Consider the following 21,497-nt stretch of genomic DNA (forward strand, 5'->3'; position numbering starts at 1 on the left):
GCACCCCACTCCCGGTACCAATTAGGCTTAGTTACCAAGAAGCAAGTTGGGGAGGAAAGGGTTTATTTAGCTTATACTTTCATGTTGCTGTTCATCACCAAAGGAAGTCAGGACTGGAACTCAAGCAGGTCAGGAAGCAGGAGCTGATGCAGAGGCTGTTACTTATTGGCTTGCTTCCCCTGGCTTTCTCAGCTTGTTTTCTTATAGAACCCAGGACTACCAACCCAGGGATGCCACCATCCACAAGGGGCCCTTCCCCCCTTGATCACTATCTGAGAAAATATCTTACTGCTGGATCTCATGGAGGCATTTCCTCAAGGGAGGCTCTTTTATCTGTGATAACTCCAGCTTGTGTCAAGTTGACACACAAAACTAGCCAGTATACACACAAACATAAGTGGTTGAAAATATAACAAAAAGATATAAATATGAACCAAAATTAAACTTGGGAAGTTGGACTTTAGAGTAAAAACATCACCAGGAATGAAGAGGTATAAATATTGAAGAAGGGTCAATTCACTAAGAAGATATACAATTTTGAAGTATTTGAACCAAATGGCAGAGTGCCAAAACCCACAAATCAAAAATTATCCTATCAAGTAAAGAAATAGGCAAATGAAAAGTTATAGTTGTAGTTTCCTATGTTTCTTCCTGGGTTAGAAGAATTAGCAGACAGAATTGTGGAAAGGGCAGGACCTAGGAAGATGCCTCAGTCAATTGTGTGCCATCAAGCTTGAAGACTTGAATTTGGATCCCTGGAAACCATGTGAAAATTAAGTGTGGCAATACCTTATTAACTTCAATGCTGGGGGTGCAGAGTCAGGCAGATCCTCAGAGTTCATTGGCCAGCTAGCCTAGTGAATTGATGAGCTCTAGGTTTAGTGAGAGACCCTGTCTCAAAGAATATGTGGAGAAAGACCAAGGAAGGCTGTTGATATTTTGATCTCAGGCTTCCACATGTACATGTATGTGCTTTTGCATGCATGTGTAAACACCCACACCCACACACCCACACACACATACACACACACACACACACACACACACACACACACACACGGGGAGGGAGAGTGACAGAGATAGAGACAGACAGGGACAGAGAAACACAGAAGAACCTCTCAAATCTAATGTATACTTATAGAATATTCTACCCCAAACAGAGCAAACATTTTTCTCAAAAAATGCATATGGGGGGTTGGGGATTTAGCTCAGTGGTAGAGCGCTTGCCTAGCAAGCGCAAGGCCCTGGGTTCGGTCCCCAGCTCCGAAAAAAAAATGCATATGGATCAGTGAGATTGTCTATAACCTGGCTTGTAAATCCAACTTCAATGAATTTCAAATTGAAATTGTAGAAAGTGTGTTCTCTGTCCATGATAAAATTAAACCTGAAACCAATATCAAAGGCTGTAACAGTAAACTCTCTGAGCATTTGGAAATTAAACAATATACTGTAGGGCTGGTGAGATGGCTCAGCTATGCTTGCCAGTGAGCCTAACAACCCGAATTTGATCCCTGGGACCCACATGGTGGAAGAACAGAACAAACTTCTAAAACTTGTCATCTGGTTTCCACAAGTGCTCTGTGGCATGTGCATGTGTGCACTCTCACACACACAGTCAACAAATAAAAATATATAAATTTTAAAAAGGGTTGGAGAGATGGCTCAAGGTTAAGAGAACTGGAGGCTCTTCCAGAGGACTTGGATACAATCCCTAGTACCCACATGTCATTCACAACCATTGGTAACTTGAACTCCAGGGAGTGTGACATTCTCTTCTGGCCTCTGCAGGCACCAGGCATTTAAGTGGTTTATAGAGATACATGCAGGAAATAAACTCATAAAATAAATGTAAAAAATATAATATATTTGACAAAGAAAAAAATCTATGAATTTACAAACATTTAGAATCAAACAAAAATAAAGATATAGGCCTAGCTACTTAGGATACTGAAACAGGAGGAACCCTTGAGCTATGATAATTTAGGGCAGTTTTGGCAAAATACTAAGCTCTATCTTAAAGCAACTCTGGGTTCAAATTGTTTCACTTGTTAACTTTGTTAAATATTTTTTTTTAAAAAAAGCAACAATAATTACATATAAACTTTTCCAGATAATATGCAAGATCTATGTGCTTAAAGCTATGAAACACTAGTGAAAGGCATTGAATAATTGCCATGCTCATGTGTTGAAAGACTGAAAAGAGTAAAGAGAATGGGATGTTTAGTCTCTATTGTCAACTTGACAGAACGTAGACTAACCTAGGACAGAGGCCTCTGGGAGTCTGTATGAGGGGTGTTTTTCACTGAAGGGGAACAACCCACCATGAGTGCAGGTGGAACCATTCCACAGTCTGGGTCCTAGACTGAACACAAAGGAGAAACTGAGTAAAGCATCAGAATTCTTCATCTCTTGGGTTCCGGACAGCAGATACAATATGCCCCATGTGCCTGCTTCTCCATTTGAGCCTCTCCTCCAGCCATGCCTTCCCCTCCTTGATGAACCAACTGTACTTACCAACTTTGAGCTTTTAAGATATCTTGTCATAGCAACAAAAAGTCACTAATACAGGAGCTGATTCTCTCAAATTCTACAACTTTTAAAGGAATTCCAATTAATATTAGAGTTATGTTTTATTCAATTCAAGATTCATTTTTAATTAGAAATTTTAATTTGAAAAAAATTTAATTTGAGAATTTATAAAGGGGCTGATGCACATTTCAGTTCTAAACCATATGTTTAATATGAGTCTAAGTTCAGTTTTCAGAATTCAAATATGAGTAAAATTGTAAATTATTAAAGGCCAAACTAACATAACTCAAACTATTCTGAAGTTGGAAGCACTCAAGGCTTGGACAACAGAGTGACATTTTATTTCAAAATAAAAAGGAACAACAAAACTTAAAACAATAAATTTGGAGAAATCACTGTCCCCAGTTTTGCATGTGTGTGTGTGTGTGTGTGTGTGTGTGTGTGTGTGTGTGTGTGTGTGTGTACTGAGGACTGAACCTAGAGACTTATGCATGGGGACAAGCCCTTCACCACTTTAGCCTTGGCATTACCCAATTTTAAGGTCACTTGAAATTGAAAGGGACAAAAAGCAGATCAGTGATATTCTGGGGATGGGGTGCAAGCATGCTGAAGGGCAGAAGGAAAGGATAACAGTTGGGCACAGTAAACTTTTGTGGTTAGTGCAGAGACTCATTTTGTCTATGTAGTTGATACGAGTATATATGATACACATATGTATATATATGTATATATATATATATATGACAACTTAGTATACTTTAAATATGATCAGACTAATTGTAGTGCCAACAATATTGCTTTAAAAATTCTTTCTAAGATAGACATGGTGGCACACATTTGTAATCTTAGCACCTGGGAAATGGAGGCAGGAGACTTAGGAGTTCAAGGCCAGCCTCGCCTACAAGGCTCAAAATCAACCTGAGCTACATGAGAGAAACTTTATCTCAAAAAAAGAAGTGAAGGAAGAGAAGGAGGAAGAGAAAGTAGCAGCAGCAGCAAGTAAAATGGCTTAGCCAATAAAGGTGCCACTTGAATTCAATTCCTTCAACCCATGAGTTCCATAAGTTGTTCTCTGATTGATTTACACACACACACACACACACACACACACACACACACACACACACACACACACACCACACACAAAGAAAGAAGGAAGAGGGAGAGAGGGGGAGAGGGAGGGAAAGAGGGAGGCAGGGAGAGAGACTAAGTGTAAAAGTAAAAGGATGGAAAGAAAATTCTTTGTAATGTGATGCATTTATTTGTATAGCCACTAGGTGGCAGTTAAAACCACAGTTTGTGCTCCAGTGTTTGAATAACATCTGGTAATATTTTAGTTTGTAAAATAACACATGAAAAGTCACACAATCATTATAAATTACAACTAAGTTTCTATGCGTTGATTTTTTGGAAGCCTTATGTACAGCAAGTATGGAATGCAAAAAAAAGAATGGAAATTGTCTCATTTCAAGCCCCAGAGCAATTGATCAGGATGATTGATAGTTGAGCTCCTTTTCTACAGATTGTTTTTAATAGAAGGCCTAGAGTATGTTGTCAAAACCACTTGTCATTCTCTGGTGCGAATATTCAACCTTTAAAAAATTGTAAATAAAGGAATCCAGAGATGGAGTTCATGGTTACCATATGTTCTTCATTAATATGCCATGCTTTAGGTTTATTCCCCAGCACCCAATCAAAAGTGTAAATTAAAGCAGTTTAACCATGCTATAATATCACTGCCTCATTAAAAAAACAAGATTGAAAGTTCATTGATTTCTCTCCCTTAATTCTCCAGTTGTCTTCAAAGCTTTTTCTTCTGACAGCAAGGAAGAGCTGCAGTTTACCCTGCATAGGAATATGGAGCAATTCCTTTGACCCCAAGACCTGTTATCTGTTGAAAAAAAAGGAGTGAAACTGATAAATTATAAAATAACTAAGTAAATCAGTGTGCATGCTTGCTTATTGGAGCAGAATGGTTCAAGCAGTCATTCACATACATTCTGGTCCAATGAGCAAGGATGCACATTAATAGAGAACAACTTATTTAGATCATTTTCTCATCTGCCAAGAAAGGTATTGCTATTTTTCAAAAAGGATTTATTTATTCATTTTATTGGTATGAGTACACTGTTATTACTGTCTTCAGATAAACCAGAAGAGGGCATTGGATCCCGTTACAGATGGTTGTGAGCCACCATGTGGTTGCTGGGAATTGAACTCAGGACCTCTGGAAGAGCAGTCAGTGCTCTTAACCACTGAGCCATCTCTCCAGCCCTATACTCTTTTTTGAAAGAAAGTACTGTGTTATATGTCTCAAGATAGCTTTGAGCTCACCATCTTTATGCTTCAGATTGTCAAGGGCTGAGATTACAGAGGTCCATCACCAAAGCCAGTATTTCCACACGTGTTTTCAAACTTGTAATGTGTATGTTTTTTTTAAATCAGTGTTTGTTCTATCACAAAAATTGTTAAAAACCTACACATCTCTTTACGACATCAATACAATCAGATGATGTTACAAATAATATTGAAACATGAAAATATTTTAAAATACCGGAAATAGGTAAGACACACCATCTTGAACTTTATATAATGTATATTTGAAAAAACTGAAAATTAAGTCTAGTGTGACTAGCTTATCATGATAAATGGAAATAGGTTTGGGATGTTTGCAAAAGCACCAATCAATTATTTTTAACAGAATACCCGCCATAATGCACCCCTTCCACACACACAGGAAAAAAGACCATCTCACCTTGAAAATGTTACCAGCATCAGGCTGCCTCAAAAGACCTTCGGCGCTCATCCCATCCCTGGCACATGTCACGTACATTTCAGAGTAATCCTTCCCTCCAAAGCAGCATGAAGTTGTTTTATCAACAGGCAACTTCACAGTTTGCAGTCTTTTCCCTAGGTCACCAAATACATTATTAAATATTTAGTTCTAGAAATTTCCAACATATACTATGCATCTGGACCATTCATGGATGACAGGGATGGTCTAAGAGACTGCGGAGGTTCCTTGAAGGGAGTCAATATAGGCTGAACCCAACATGGCTTAGTATTCACTATGTCGCCCAGGTTGCCCGAAACTCACCACCCTTTAGTTTTACCTTCCTTACACTTAGGTTTATAAGCTACCATATTATCTGGCTCCTATCCATGTATTTAACTTTTAATGTACCTTTTCTGAGAATTGAGTTTCCACAGGAAAAGACGTTTTGACTATAAATTTGGAGTTGTAGCTTTTGCTTTTATTTCCAAAATCATTCAGTTAAGACCATTAATATGGCTCTAACAGTATTAGTAATGGTGTCTAGCACTGGTCTTTTCTGGAGTGGGTGCGACATTCTATTTTGCTACCAGCATACCTGTCTCAGGATCTAGGCGAATTACTCTTCCTCCATTGTAACAGGCCACCCAAAGCTTCCCCTCAACATCAATGCACATTCCATCTGGGATTTGTTCATCTTTTTCCATCTTGTAAACAGTTCTGCGGTTGGCTATGGTTGAAAAACAAAACCAAAACATGACCAAACAGTGGGTCGCACAATGCTGACAAACAGTGTGTTCTCAAGCTGGTTATAAATACTGATCACTTAGCAAAGGATTTTAAATACATGATTTGGGATAGATTCACTCCCTTTTGTCTTTATAAAGATATAAATGCTTTCTTTTCCCTTTTCTTCTTTCTTCTTTCTTCTTTCTTCTTCCTTCCTTCCTTCCTTCCTTCCTTCCTTTCTTTCTTTCTTTCTTTCTTTCTTTCTTTCTTTCTTTCTTTTTTGCAGTTCTGAGGATAGAATTCAGAACCTTATGTATGCTAGACAACTCCTCTACTACTAAGCCAAATAAAGCTGATACTACATCCAAGGTTGTAGTATTCATTGTGTAGCCCAAGCTGTCTTCAGACTCTTTTCTTTTTTTCGGAGCTGAGAACCGAACCCAGGGCCTTGCACTTGCTAGGCAAGCACTCTACCACTGAGCTAAATCCCCAACCCCTGTCTTCAGACTCTTAAAGTAATCCTCCTGCTTCAGTGTTAGGATTAGTCTTGAAGGATCAGCCACCATAGAGTCTATAGATAGTTCTCTGAAGCCAACCTCAAGTAAGGCTTGGCAAACCCATCTCAGACATTTGTCAGTCTGGGATTAGATCACTTAGTTCCCCAAACTCATACTTTGACCAAGTCTAACATCTATAAGGCAGCTAAATGGTACTATATGAACAATGCATGCAAAAAACCTTGGGAGACATATTCTTTGTCTTACTTTCTACAAAAATCAAGAAAAAGTATTGAAAGAGCTTGCTTCTTAAAGGAAGGGCATTCTAAAATCCACAGGGTGTTTGAAGATGATTCATAGTATCCAAACAATGACCATCCAAAGGGAGGGAGTGCTGGAATTGCATCTCAGTGAACATATAAAGAAATTGTTTGGTTGGGGATTTAGCTCAGTGGTAGAGCACTTGCCTAGGAAGAGCAAGGCCCTGGGTTCGGTCCCCAGCTCTGAAAAAAAGAACCAAAAAAAAAAAAAAGAAAAGAAATTGTTTGATCCTCAGCTCCTCAGGAAACAGTGCAGAGGAGCAGCCAGCTACAAAATTCAGGGCATTCCAGCAATCAGATTGAAGTATAATGGAAAAATGTTAAAGCCATGTGTAAGGAAATTGGGTAAGAATAGTCATAAAAAGGAGCACTACATAGTTCAAAGCAAAGCATCTGGACTGGAATTGTTTGCCCTTGATTAAATCTACATAAAATCCTGTGATTTTTTTTCAAGTCATTTTTATGATTGGTTTTGCTCTTCCTGTCTGACACTTTTCATCAAACAGTTTCAAGGTCTCCTTTCTAAATTCTTCTAAATAATTTCTTTCCTCGAAGTTTCCAGTGATGGCTCATTTTACAGAACATTGATGGAACTGAACCAACCTGGAAGCACTTTTCTGTTATTTTTCCATTTCAAAGGTTGTTCATTTGCCCCTGAATACTTGCCTCTAGTTAACTAAAGATCAAATAAGACTCAGGAACCAAAAGTTTCAGTCTTCCCTCTTTTATCACATTCTGTTGCATATTTTGTGCCTTTTGGCACTGTCTGATAAGGCAGGATTCATTCTCTAGGGAGGCCCTTTTTAGTGATGGAGAGGAAAAGTCAAGGCCTATCTGCACTGTCTAGTGCAGATACAGCCCTAGTCTCAAATAAGACACTGGAGATGTATTGAGGACCACAGTTTCACTGGCAGCTTAGTGAAGTCTGTGCCATCATCATTATATCAGGAAGTCCTCTACTCTACAAATAATGACATTGTCACATGGCTTAAGGAGATACAAAAATAAGAAAAATATTATTATGAAAAATAATAAAGATGTTCATACAAATCTGTCCTGTTGGCAGGTCATAGTCAAAGGCATCCACAGTGTAGGACAGGCTGTCAATGTAGTAGAAGATTTTATGGTCCAGGGACCAATCCAAACCATTGGAGATATCCACTTGGTCAAAGTATTTCTTCACACTGTGATCAGGAAAAAGGGAGTACAAGGACCCTTGGTGCCGCTCCAGAACAGCTGGGGCCGTTTCCTCAGCCATGGTACCTTCGGGAAACAAAAAAATCCATAAGCTTAGTCCCTGAAGATTCTCACCATGCATGCAGCCCCATCCTTCCTTATGAAGGATCATTTTCAGTATTTAAGTCAAGGGAATTTTATACAATCTCAAATTTAAGCAGTCTCTTTGATGTCTTTTAAAGATGGCAACTGTCATTCTTATTAATGCAAATGAAAATCTGCCCAAAGGCTTGGTGTGGTGACACATATTTATGATACCAATATTTCAGATTGTGAGACAGGGTGGTGAATTTGAAATAGCTCGGTGACTTTGAGGGCCAGTTAGGCTACATTAACAACCCCATCTCAAGCATACACACACACACACACACACACACACACACACACACACACACACTTTAGCAATTTAGAGATATGGTTTCAAATAAGGAGGAAACATGTACTAACCTCATTTTCCAACTAAGCACAAGTATAAAGCCTGAATAAAATGCACAATATAAGCCAAGTGTGGTGGCCATCTGTACTCCTAGCACTCTGAAGGCTGAAGGAGAAAGATCAGGAGATTGAGGACAGCCTTCTATATGTAAAAATGTAACCCCTTAAAAGACACTTATGAACTCCTAGGCTTACCCTCAGCCTGTATCAAATATATCAAATTGTAATCAGATTTTGGGAATGGAGCTAATGGGTAGAACTTTCCTGTCAAATTAGCTAACAGGCATATATATGGGACAGATCCTCCTTGTACCTAATACAAGGCAGGTTAGAATGACTGGCCTTACTCCAAACATGTATGCTGCTTCCTGAAATAACTATAACATGTTCTAAATTATTTAAACAATGTTCAGGGTCTCATAACATAATATTCATATTTAGGATTATTTGGTATTATAATTTGATTTTCAATATTGTAAAAAGTCCATGTGTTAAAGGCTTGGTACCCTGGGATGTTGTGACTCTTTAGGGGTAAGAGCCTGTTTGAAGTTTTCAGGTCATTGGAGGAATGATCTTTAAAGGGATTGTGGAACACTGGCCAGTGCTGTTATCCTTTGCTTGCTGGGTTGTAAGGTGTGCAGTTTGCTCTATTGCACATTCTTTTGTTGTTGTTCTTTCCTTACATTTATTTTTATATTTACTTCTACTTTATTTAAGTTATTTAATAATTATTATTATAACTAACTTCATCAATTAGTGTAATTAATAAAATATAGTTCATTATAATTAAATAATTTATTTATTTAGTAAGTAATTTTATTTATTTACATTCCAGATGTTACTCCCCTCTTGGTTTCCTCTCTCACAGTTCTTCATCTCATTCCCCCTCCTCTTTGCCTCTGAGAGGGTATTCCCCTCGACCCCCACTGCATCCCCTACCCTGAGGCATCAAGTCACTACAAGATTAGGTGCACCCTCTCCAACTGAGGCCAGACAAGGCAGTCCTCTGTTACATATGTTCCAAGGGTCTTGGACCACCCTACATATGCTCTTTGGTGGGTGGCTTAGTCTCTGGGAGTTCTGAGGGGTCTGATTAGTTGATACTGTTTCTACCATACATTCTTTTTTTCCTTTTTTTATTGGATATTTTTTATTCATTTACATTTCAAATGTTATCTCCTTTCCTGGTTTCCCATCAATAAACCCCCTATCTCATCTGCTTGCCCCTTTTTCTATGAGGGTGTTACCCCCACCTCTTCCCGCCTCCCCGCCCTGATATTCCCTGACACTGGGGGATCAAGCCTTAGCAGGACCAAGGGTTTTCCCTCCCACTGATGCTCAACAAGGCCATCCTCTGCTACATATGCAGCTGGAGCCATGGGTCTGTCCATGTGTACTCTTTGGGTGGTGGTTTAGTCCCTGGGAATTCTGGTTGGTTGGTATTGGTGATCTTATGGGGTTGCAAGCCTCTTCAACTCCTTCAATCCTTTCTGTAACTCCTCCAACAGGGACCCTGTTCTCAGTTCAATAACTGTGAGCATCCGCCTCTGTATTTGACATGTTCTGGCAGAGCCTCTCAGGAGACAGCTATATCAGGCTCCTGTCAGCACACACTTCTTAGTATCAGCAATAGTGTCTGGGTTTGGTGGCTATATGTATATAGGCTGGATCCAGAGGTGGGGCAGGCTCTGAATGTCCATTCCTTTAGTTTCTGCTCCAAACTTGGTCTCCATATCTCCTATGAATATTTTATTCCCTCTTCTAAGAAGGACTGAAGCATCCACACTTTAGTCGTCCTTCTTCTTGAGCTTCATGAGGATTCTTGGGTAATCTGAGCTTTGGGGCTAATATCCACTTATCATTGAGTACATACCATTTTTTTTTGTGATTGAGTTACCTTACTCAGGATGATATTTTCTAGTTCCAACCATTTGCCTACAAATTTCATAAAGTCGTTGTTTTTGATAGCTGAGTAATATTCCATTGTGTAGATGTACCACATTTTCTGTATCCATTCCTCTGTTGAGGGCATCTGGGTTCTTTCCAGCTTCTGGCTATTATAAATAAGGCTGCTATGAACATAGTGGAGCATGTGTCTTTGGTATATGTTGGGGCATCTTTTTGGTATATGCCCAGGAGTGGTATAGCTGGGTCCTCAGGTAATACTATGTCCACTTTTCTGAGGAACCTCCACACTGATTTCCAGAATGGTTTTACCAGTCTGCAATCCCACAAATAATGGAGGAGTGTTCCTCTTTCTCCACATCCTCACCAGCATTTGCTGTTACCCGAGTTTTTGATCTTAGTCATTCTCACTGGTGTGAGGTGAAATCTCAGGATTGCTTTGATTTGCGTTTCCCTGATGACTAAAGATGTTGAACATTTCTTTAGGTGCTTCTCAGCCATTCGCTATTCCTCGGTTGAAAATTCTTTCTTTAGCTCTGTACCCCATTTTGAGTAGGGTTATTTGATTTTCTGGAGTCTAATGTCTTGAGTTCTTTGTATATTTTGGATATAAGGCCTCTATCGGATGTAAGATTGGTAAAGATATTCTCCCAATCTGTAGGTTGTCATTTTGTCCTAACCACAGTGTCCCTTACCTTACAGAAGCTTTGCAGTTTTATGAGGTCCCATTTGTCGATTCTTGATCTTAGAGCATAAGCCAGTGGTGTTCTGTTCAGGAAATGTTCCCCAGTGCCCATGTGTTCGAGGCTCTTCCCCACTTTTTCTTCTAATAGTTTGAGTGTATCTGGTTTTACGTGGAGGTCCTTGATCCATTTGGACTTGAGCTTTGTACAGGACCATAAGAATGGATTGATTTGTATTCTACTACATGCTGACTACCATTTGTTGAAAATGCTATCTTTTTTCCACTGGGTGTTTTGGCTTTTTTGTTAAAGATCGAGTGACCATAGGTGTGTGGGTTCATTTCTGGGTCTTCAATTCTATTCCATTGATCTACTTGCCTGCCTCTCTACCAATACTGTACAGTTTTTTTTTAAATCTCTATTGCTTTGTAGTACAGCTTGAGGTCAGGGATGGTGATTACCCCAGAAGTTCTTTTATTTTTGAGGATAGTTTTCACTATCCTGGGTTTTTTATTATTCCAGATGAATTTGCAAATTGCTCTAACTCTATGAAGAATTGAGTTGGAATTTTGATGGGGATTGCACTGAATCTCTAGGTTGCTTTTGGCAAAATGGCCATTTTTTTTTTCCGGAGCTGAGGACCGAACCCAGGGCCTTGTGCTTGCTAGGCAAGTGCTCTACCACTGAGCTAAATCCCCAACCCCCAAAATGGCCATTTTTACTATATTAATCCTGCCAATCCAGAAGCACGGGAGATCTTTCCATCTTCTGAGGTCTTCTTCAATTCCTTTCTTCAGAAACTTGAAGTTCTTGTCATACAGATCTTTCACTTGCTTGGTTAGAGTCACTCTGAGTTTTTTTTTTTTAAATTATTTGGGACTATTGTGAAAGGTGTCATTTCCCTAATTTCTTTCTCGGCTTGTTTCTCTTTTGTGTAGAGGAAGGCAACTGATTTATTTGAGTTAATTTTATACCCAGCCACTTTGCTGAAGTTGTTTATCAGCTTTAGTAGTTCTCTGGTGGAACTTTTGGGATCACTTAAATATACTATCATATCATCTGCAAATAGTGATATTTTGACTTCTTCTTTTCCAATCTGTATCCCTTTGATCTCCTTTTGTTGTCTGATTGCTCTGGCTAGAACTTCAAGAACTATATTAAATAAGTAGGGAGAGAGTGGGCAGCCTTGTCTAGTCCCTGATTTTAGTGGGATTGCTTCAAGTTTCTCTCCATTTAGTTTAATGTTAGCAACTGGTTTGCTGTATATGGCTTTTACTATGTTTAGGTATGGGCCTTGAATTCCTGATTGTTCTAAGACATGAAGGGATGTTGAATTTTGTCAAATGCTTTTTCAGTATCTAATGAGAAGATCATGTGGTTTTGTTCTTTCAGTTTGTTTACATAGTGAATTACATTGATCGATTTCCATATATTGAACGATGCCTGCATCCCTCGGATGAAACCTACTTGTTCATGGTGAATGATTGTTTTGATGTGCTCTTGGATTCGGTTTGTGAGAAGTTAATTGAATATTTTTGTGTCAATATTTTTAAGGGAAATTGGTCTGAAGTTCTCTTTCTTTGTTGGGTCTTTGTGTGGTTTAGGTATAAGAGTAATTGTGGCTTCTAGAAGGAATTGGTAGGGCTCCATCTCTTTCAATTTTGTGGCATATTTTTGGATAGTATTAGGTCTTCTATGAAGGTCTGATAGATTTCTGCACTGAACCCTTCTGGTCCTGGGCTCTTTTTGGTTGGGAGACCTTTAATGACTGCTTCTATTTCTTTAAGAGTTATGGGATTGTTTAGATGGCTTATCTGATCCTGATTTGACTTCGGTACCTGGTATTTGTCTAGAAAATTGTCCATTTCATGCATATTTTCCAGATTTGTTGAACATAGGCTTTTGTAGTAGGATCTGATGATTTTTTAAATTTCCTCTGATTCTGTAGTTATGTCTCCCTTTTCATTTCTGCTTTTGTTAATTTGGACACACTCTCTGTGCCCTCTCGTTAGTCTGGCTAAGGGTTTATCTATCTTGTTGATTCTCTCAAAGAACTAGCTCCTGGTTTTGTTGATTCTTTGTATATTTTTTTTTCGTTTCTACTTGGTTGATTTAAGCTCTGAGTTTGATTATTTCCTGCCTTCTACTCCTTCTGGGTGCATTTGCTTCCTTTTGTTCTAGAGCTTTTAGGTGTGCTGTCAAGCTGTTAGTGGATGCTCTCTCCTGTTTCTTTCTGCAAGCACTCAGAGCTATGAATTTTCCTCTTAGCACAGCTTCCATTGTGTCCCATGAGTTTGGGTCTACCACATATTCTTAACACAATGTGTTGTGCCTTACCAGAGGCCCAAAGCAATAGGATTATTTGCTCATGGACTGGAACCTTTAAAAACATATAAGAACAACCTTTTTTCCCATCATAAGTTAATTGTCTCATTTATCTCATTATCGTGATGGGTGATGGAATGATGACTAATAAACTCAGCAGCACGGAGAACCATGGAGGATTCTATCAGTGTAGGAAATCAACAGATTCTGAAATTTGTATAGCACAGATGTTGGAAGGTTTTGGTAAGTACTAATGCAAATTTTAGAAAAAAGTTACAGTCATGAAATGAAACTCCATATAGAAAACACTACCAACCTTGGAAAAGATGAGAAGAATAACCAAACAATAATAGAGAGTGCACTGGGCTAGCCACAAAACTTTGGCAAGAACAAAGCACTAGAGTAGCCAGTGTTAGATCAATAGAAATTAGGCAAAGTTAAAAACAGAAGGAAAACCCTTTGGAATAAATTGGAACAGAGCCTATACCCATGGGACAGCAAATAGAGCTAACACCTCATTGCATTTCTAGAGAAAAAGAGTGCAGGGACAAAGTTTTTCCAAAATTATGTGGCTCAAAATCCTCAGATTGGAGAAAAGTATAAAATTTTTCAGTATATTTAAGAAGCTGAGGAAATCTAAAACACAACAAACAGAAAGAAACCCACACTTAACACACTGTGATCAAATTGCTGAAAAACAAATAAAGATGCTCGAAAACAATGAATGACAAATGGAACGTTATATATGACAAAGAGGGGACTTACAGATTCAAAGTGGCCAAGTCAGTAACAATACATAGTAATTGTAAATGTGTATGTTTACTAGTAGAGCTCTATAATACACAAAGCAAAATTTGTCATAAATGAAAAAAGGTCGAAAAATATTGAATTACATTGGGAACAATCAATATCCTTCTCTCACTGGAAGACAGAAATAGATAGGATGTTGGCAAAGGCATAGACAACTGAAAGCTGAGTGTTACTAATGCTTACAGAATGTTTGCCCAACAACAGCAGACTATGCCTCCTTCTCGAGTGCTCCATTCACTGAAGTTATTATTCTTTTCAGTATTCATGGAGATAGACTTGGATGTTTTATGATCTCAGAAGCTAGAGCAGACTCTGATTAGAATGAGGAAACCAGAAAACTATTTCATACTTCATTTGAAAGAGGAAAATAGATTACAAATAGGAGAAGCAAACTTGAGTGGAAAGAAGACAGGGTAGGTCCTCCTGGGGAGGATGGGTCACTTAGCAGTTTTTCAAGATGGTTGGCTAGCTACCTCAGGAAGAGATGGAAGGACATAAAAAGGGCTATCCTTCCTCTTTCTTGCTCCTTTATTGCTCAGGCTGGCCCTGAACTTGCAACATTCCTGTCTCAGTTTCTCAAGTGCTTAGGTAAAAGGTGTGTGGCCTCAGGATCAGCTTTATAACTCTATCTGTCAAAAAATATTGGAAAAGGAACTCTCAATGGGTTCCCATCTTTATTCTTTCAACCTACACTGGGTGATATTTATGGTTTTACATAGTCCAAAAAGATTGGGACCAATCTCAGATCTTACCTTCCTTTCGTGGTGCTAGTGAGTCACCACAGGAAGAGTGGCATTAGCCAACAACATGAGAAGTCAATGTAGGAAGGTAAAAATGGAGATAGTGAGCCAACTTTGGCTAATTTCCAGGGTAGCTGTAATGGGAAGTAAATGAGAAATAAGTGTGAAATTTTAAAGTAGCTAAAACTCTTTTAAAATTATATATAGTAAGATGTGGTGATTGATGTGTGTCTATAAGCTTAGCATTTGGGAGCTGGGAGGCAGGGGGATTGCAAGTTTGATGTAAGCCTTGACTACATAGCAAATTTAAGGGCATCCTGGGTCTCATAGTGAAACTTTTTCTTAAAGCAACAAAACAGAACAGCAGTTACTATGCAGTGGAGGAATGCAATAGGACCTCAGCATCACCAATGAAAGATGGAGGGAGAGTATGTACCTCCAAACTGAATGCCCTGGGAAGGATAGGACATCACCTCCACAGTATTCCAGCCAGGAATGTCTGACATCAAGCTAATCACAAGGAAACGTCACACATCTACAAAATGAAGAATGTCCTACTACTAAAGAGAGTAGGTGGGACCATATTCTTCAAAAAATTGCAACATCATAAAAGAGAGGTGGAAGGTCAAGGAAATCTTCTGTATTAAGAGGATGAAAAGACAAGTGTAGTATGTCATTCCAGAATGGATTCCTCACTGGAGAAGAAACTTCCAGAAAGGATATAATTTGGTCAGTTGATACAACAGGAATATAAACTTATTTTTTTTTACTTTTTTAAAAATTTATTTATTTATCATATATATGAGTACACTGTCGCTGTCTTCAGATACACCAAAAGAGGGCCTCAGATCTCATTACAGATGGTCATGAACTACCATGTGGTTGTTGGGAATTGAACTCAGGACCTCTGGAAGAGCAGTCGGTGCTCTTAACCACCGAGCCATCTCTCCAACCCATATAAACTTATTGGATCAATGCTAAACTTCTGTGAGTTGCTTAGTGTTCACCTAAGAATATACCATTTTTACCAGCCATGGTGGACTTCAAGATGAGTTCAAGGCCAGCCAGATCTATAGAGTAAGTTCCACACTAGCCAAGTTTACATAGTAAAATCCTATTTCAGAAAAAAAGCCATTTTTCTTAGGAAACACACACACACACACACACACACACACACACACACACAGAGAGAGAGAGAGAGAGAGAGAAAGAGAGAGAGAGAGAGAGAGAGAGAGAGAGAGAGAGAGATTGATTCAAAGATAGCAAATAGAGGCAAAACTAAGAAAGAAATCATACCAGCAAAGTATCTCCCAGCAGGATCCACCTTCCCATCATTGAATCGATTGTTTTTCTTATCTTCATCCACCATGGCTAGGATAAATACTGATTGATCTTCCCAGTTCAAAGCACAGAACTTGGTTCCAATGGTGGCAACATAGCCTCCTGACTGTCGAAGTGCCACTGAACTGACTGGGGCATCTGCAGAGGCAAAGTTAACAGGTAAGCTCTGGTGGCCCGGCAACATAGAGTCATTGTGTCTTGTAACATCTCTTAGGAAAGGATCCAGTAATTTTTAGTGGTACCAAGAAGGGGTCTGACCATGTAGCCGAGGGTTCTCTTGCCTTCTGCCTCCACCTTCTGAGTGCTAGTAGTATAGGTGTACACTGCCTTATCTAATTAATATCATTTTCAAAAGGCCCTTATTTTTAATATAGTTAATTATAAATTGTTTCTCATTTCTCAAATATGTTTTGAAAGTATGCATGGTCAAAATAATGCAACTGGACTGCAATGAAAAATAATCTTTATATGTCTTTATTATATTACTATATTTTTAAAAGTTTAGTTTATCTGGTTTTAATACTCTTTCATGTATTTAAAAAAATTCTTTTAAAGTGGAAGGAGATTACCATGGAAAGTAGTCATAGGAAATACATTTATCTAAATTTGTTTAGAAACATTTTTTAAGCACCTCATTAATGCTAAATACTCTTAGCACAAAGCTCTGTTCAGAAGTTGAAGCAAGCTTTTGGGAACCCTGGGAATATGCAAGACTCTATAAAGGACCTTTTTAACAAGGATCCTAACTGTGGCCTGAGATATCTCCTGATAGCTTAGCCTCCTGAACTTGTGCTAACACAGAAACCCTTTTTATGACTGGGAAACTTTGCAGATTAGGGTTAGGAATGTTGTGAATGCTGGGAATGAGGAACCAAGGAAGGCAGAGGCATAAACATTTTCCTTGTAGCTATAAACACATTGATAGGTAAATTAGATGCTGCTTCTAGTAGCATTTGAGAAGTGGAAGCAAGAATCTGTGAGTTCCACATCAACCTTAGTAGCTATATAGCGAGCACTTGCCTTATAAAGAAACATCACCAGCCTGAGTTAAACCCCAAAACTCAGAGTAGAAAGAAAGACTCCTAAAAGTTGTCCTCTGACTTCCACACATGGTGGAAAGAGTGAACTCCTGCTAGTTGTCTTCTGACCTCAATATATGTGCCATGGCACCAGTACCCCACACACAGACAAAATCGTTTTTGTAAAAGCTACGTTTAGTCTGGGAATGGAGTTCATGGTATGTACAAGCCTCTGGATTCAATCTCCAACACCAGGGGAAAACAAGCTTTTAAGGTCTCAGTTGGATTCATGGGAATATACCAGAAACCAGAAGTTCTTGTAATTTTGGGAAAATCCTGGAATCTCTTCCCATGAATCCAATAATAAAACCAGAAACTTGTTTGTCTACTGATAATCACACCCAGCCTATTGCTTTGAGTCATAAAAAAGCCCTAGAAACTTATCTTAAACCACAAAAGCTCTCTTGGGAGTCCTGTCAGGAATCCTACGGTTGTGCAGTGAACACAGTCCTGGTTGATGCTTTTGAAGCCTAAGAACTCTTTCACAAAGAAGTGAGTGATAGATGCATCTTACATCTGTTGTTGGGTTTTGTTTTTGTTTTTTTAAATGGTGCTTTTGGTTTAACCAGGGTAGATGGCTTTTGCTATGCCACTAATGGAGTCTTAGGCTCTGGATGCTATTTTCTGAAGTCGATCAGGAAAGAGACATTATGATACCTAAGCATCAAAACAATAATGTGGCACAATGAGCATGAGCTTGCCTGAGGCCTAGCATCACAAACCAAAACAAAGAAAGCTAAGAACACTGTGACCCATACAAGAGGATGAGAAAAGCATCGAAGATCCAGCATTTCCAGTGTGGGTTCTGTGGGTTCAAGTGAATCAAACATGGAATCACAGACATAGCCAACATGACTACTGAAAGGGTTTCAAAGTGTTTTCAGTCGGGCTTTAATGAAAAGGATCCAGGGCAATGACAAACAGGGTGACATTACCCCCTGCACTGGGAAAAGATGGCTCCCTGCAAGGAAAGGAGCTCAGCTTTCATACTGACCTACACCAACTCGCTGCACTCGATTGCTGATCGAATCCCATCGGCAGACAGTCTTTGAAGGGATGTCTACAAACAGCAGACACTTTGATGCCTCCTCCCACACAGGGGACTCCCCACACCTGTAGTTCTCCCTTAAAACACATTCAATCTTGATGGAAGACATGGTCGCAGGAAAAGGACTGAGAGAAACAGAGAACAAATGTAAGGCAATTACATGGAACAAATTTAGTACAGATGGCAGGCACACCTTGAGGTGTAGCACTATGCAAGTATAGTTTTCACAAATCACAGGTTAACAGCAACCCTGCATTGAATGGTGCACACCACGTTTCCAACATCTTAGGTAGTATTTAGAACTTTGAGCGATAAAGTATTTTTTTTAAGTTAAGGTATACGCAGTAGCATTTCTGTACACTGTAAATTCTAACTTTTATATGCACTGAGAAGACAAAATGTTTTTTGTTTAATTATAAGATTAATTTTACCACAGCAATCTGGGAACAAACTGAATCCTTCCTGAGGTATGCCAGTATTTATTGGATCAGAATAGACAGGTGGGTGTATTTCCCCAACCTACAATTGGAACAAGGAGTGCAGCAAGACAGGAGGTGGTTTGTAGGGGGAAGAAAGAGCTGATAAGACATGCCATGAAAAAAAAAAAGACATGACATGAGACATCTTCAGTCAACTTACCAGTGACAGGTTTTTTTCAAGATATCTTTAAAATAGAAGACAAAGGAAACACTCCAGCATCCACACCTGGGTTGTAATGACTCCTGGCAAGCCTGCTAGTCAGAGAGTGCTTTTTATGCCAGCACCCTGACCTCCAAGGGGCGGGGAGCTTCCTCATTGGTGGCCCCTCTGGGTGTCTGCAGGTTACCCTTTTATGCTGCCACCTCTCCCTTATTCATTGATCTCCTTGGGGGTGGGGGGAGGCAGCCAGTTTTAGAAATGTGTTCATCAGTGATAATAGACTGAATTAAGTTAACAGCCAGAGGCTTGGTATATGGCTGAGGTTGAACAGTTTCCTAACCTGTGCTAGGCCCTGGAATTAAGATCTAGTCCTGTCTCTGCCCCCAATCCCAACCTATGTTAATTTTCAATTCGGACAATGGCAGGTGTGAAGGGCAATTTCCCTGGGATGTATACGTATTTTTTTAAACTGGTAGTGCTGGGATAGAACTAAGACCTTGAATGTATTCGTCTACAGAGCTCCACTTCCAGCTCCACTGCAGTGGATGAACTCAGCCCCCTTAGCTGTATCTTGCTTCCTTGCATGAGGCCAGTTTGGCAGGGAGCCTTGAATCCCACAGGCAAAGAACATTCTATGCTTGGACTTTAGGCCAAAGACCAGTGAACTGGGAGAAGGAAGAAGAGGAGAGAAGAGAAGAGAAGAGAAGAGAAGAGAAGAGAAGAGAAAAGAAAAGAAAAGAAAAGAAAAGAAAAGAAAAGAAAAAAACTATCAGGAAAAAAAGATCAGTCAGGAATTCTCCCTTGAAGGGATAGGAAGCGTTGCTCTGCAAGCCTACTCCAGTAGGCTAATGGAAATTGCCAGAACCTTCACGCTTCTCCCAAGGCGGCTTACTGCTTTGAACTAAGCAGTCTCACGCATGGGTGGCAAATGAAGCCAAGGAGGAGGGGGAGGAAAACAAGTTGTGGTTTAATGTTTCCTTGAATAAACTGCATGTTTTTGGGAACACAGCTCAGAACTGTTTCAAAGTATTAACTACCAGCGCTGTAGCATTTACCATTTTCATTGGCTGTTAAAAATTGGCCCAGGCTCCAAAGGGCTTTCATGCTATCAATCTTAGATAAGCCCCAAGATCAGACATTTGACTTTTGCAATAACCCTACAGTTTGTCTGTTCTGCAAGCAATGTGTGTGAAGGGCTGGGGGCAGTGCTGCCAAAGAACCCATTCTTCCAGGAATTCTGGCTGCAAACTGGTGGCTTGAGCAGGGGTGGGGGGTGGGGAAGGTGGTAATAGAGGACTAATAATCAGGGGTCCGCGCTGCACGTGAACTACCTGTGCCAAAGAGGATTCTTCACGCAAGCTGGTAGCACTGCTGCAGCCTCTGCTGTGGCCTCCCGGGGCAGGGGACAGTGACAGCAGTGGCAGAATTCTGGGAAGCTAACCGCCACCGCCTAACTCCTGCCACGGGGCTCTCAGGCTACTCACAGAGCAGTTTCAGCACTGGATTAAGAGACGGAGTGAACGAATCTAGCTTCCCAGTCGCCCGGTAACCTAGCTTCTTTGTCTTCTCTACCAAGGCTGTGCTGTCCCGGTTATTCACAGGGCTAGCTAGTAACAGCGCAGGCGACTCAAAGGCCACGCAGAGAACCTTGGGAAGGGAAAAAAAACTCCCCAGGGACACAGAGGCTAGGCAGATTGATAGCCGCAGCCTGCAGGCCGGGGACTGGCAGAGACCAGCGACCCTAAGGGTTCACTTCCTTCTGGTGCCCATGCTGTCCCTTCTTTTCCCATAACTGGCAACTGGAAGTACCCAGCTAAATCCACCCGGGGCAGACAAGAGAAGCTGCAGGAGTAAAGCAAATGTAAGCTTTGGAGTTTGGACAGCTATCTAAAGTTAATCCCTTAGTTCAACAAACAGAAAGAAGTTGTTAAAATGTCTAAGGGATTGGGACAGGGATCTGGTTAAACACAAATAGGTTAAAAAAGAAAGAACAAAGCGGTTAAACAAAGCCTTCCTCTCCCTAGCTGGGAAGACCTTGGTGGCAGCAGGCCAACGCTTGCAAAATACTTTTGGAAGGGGAAAAAATGCCTCTATTTGATTTGGTTTAAAAATCACATGGAATAAGCTATCCTAAACAACATATGCCAAGCATAGCTACACTCAGAAGTACAGTGCTCACCTGGTGTGTCTGGACATCTCAAAGGTACTTGAGGCATTCTCTTTCCCATAGTGCTAGGTGAAACTCAGAGCCAATCACCTCCAGGTGCTCTACCACTGACTCATTCCTCTAGCGCCTTATTTCTTGCCAGTTTCATTATGCAGTCCGTGCTGGCCTCGAATTTACAGTACTTCTTTCATCATCTGGAATTATAGACGTGCATCAACCCAAATCAAAACTCAGCCCTACC

The 21,497-nt window shown here is 40.0% G+C and overlaps 1 protein-coding gene across 5 annotated transcripts; it reads right to left on the minus strand.

The window, feature by feature from the left end:
- Positions 1 to 3,767: 3,767 nt before the first annotated feature.
- On the minus strand, positions 3,768 to 21,497 carry Rgn (regucalcin). 5 transcript variants are annotated; one of them, XM_087599142.1, is made up of 7 exons: positions 21,269 to 21,497; positions 18,397 to 18,575; positions 16,279 to 16,461; positions 7,896 to 8,111; positions 5,901 to 6,032; positions 5,285 to 5,439; positions 3,768 to 4,420 (listed from the first exon to the last, which is right to left on the minus strand). In XM_087599142.1, exons 1-7 carry the CDS (start codon positions 21,283 to 21,285, stop codon positions 4,370 to 4,372), a joined length of 933 nt encoding a protein of 310 aa, XP_087455268.1. In that variant the 5' UTR covers positions 21,286 to 21,497; the 3' UTR covers positions 3,768 to 4,369.

This window comes from Rattus norvegicus, chromosome X (assembly GCF_021556685.1).
Source record: "Rattus norvegicus strain SHRSP/BbbUtx chromosome X, alternate assembly SHRSP_T2T, whole genome shotgun sequence".
In the NCBI taxonomy this organism is placed as follows: Eukaryota; Metazoa; Chordata; class Mammalia; order Rodentia; family Muridae; genus Rattus; species Rattus norvegicus.

Excerpts from the sequence above, each read along its gene's own strand:
- Rgn (XM_087599142.1), bottom strand. Across the intron at positions 8,112-16,278 it reads TGCTGGGAGATACTTTGCTG|GTACCATGGCTGAGGAAACG; the intron begins GTATGATTTCTT and ends TGTTTCCCGAAG. Across the intron at positions 4,421-5,284 it reads ATGCTGGTAACATTTTCAAG|ATAACAGGTCTTGGGGTCAA; the intron begins GTGAGATGGTCT and ends TTTTTTCAACAG.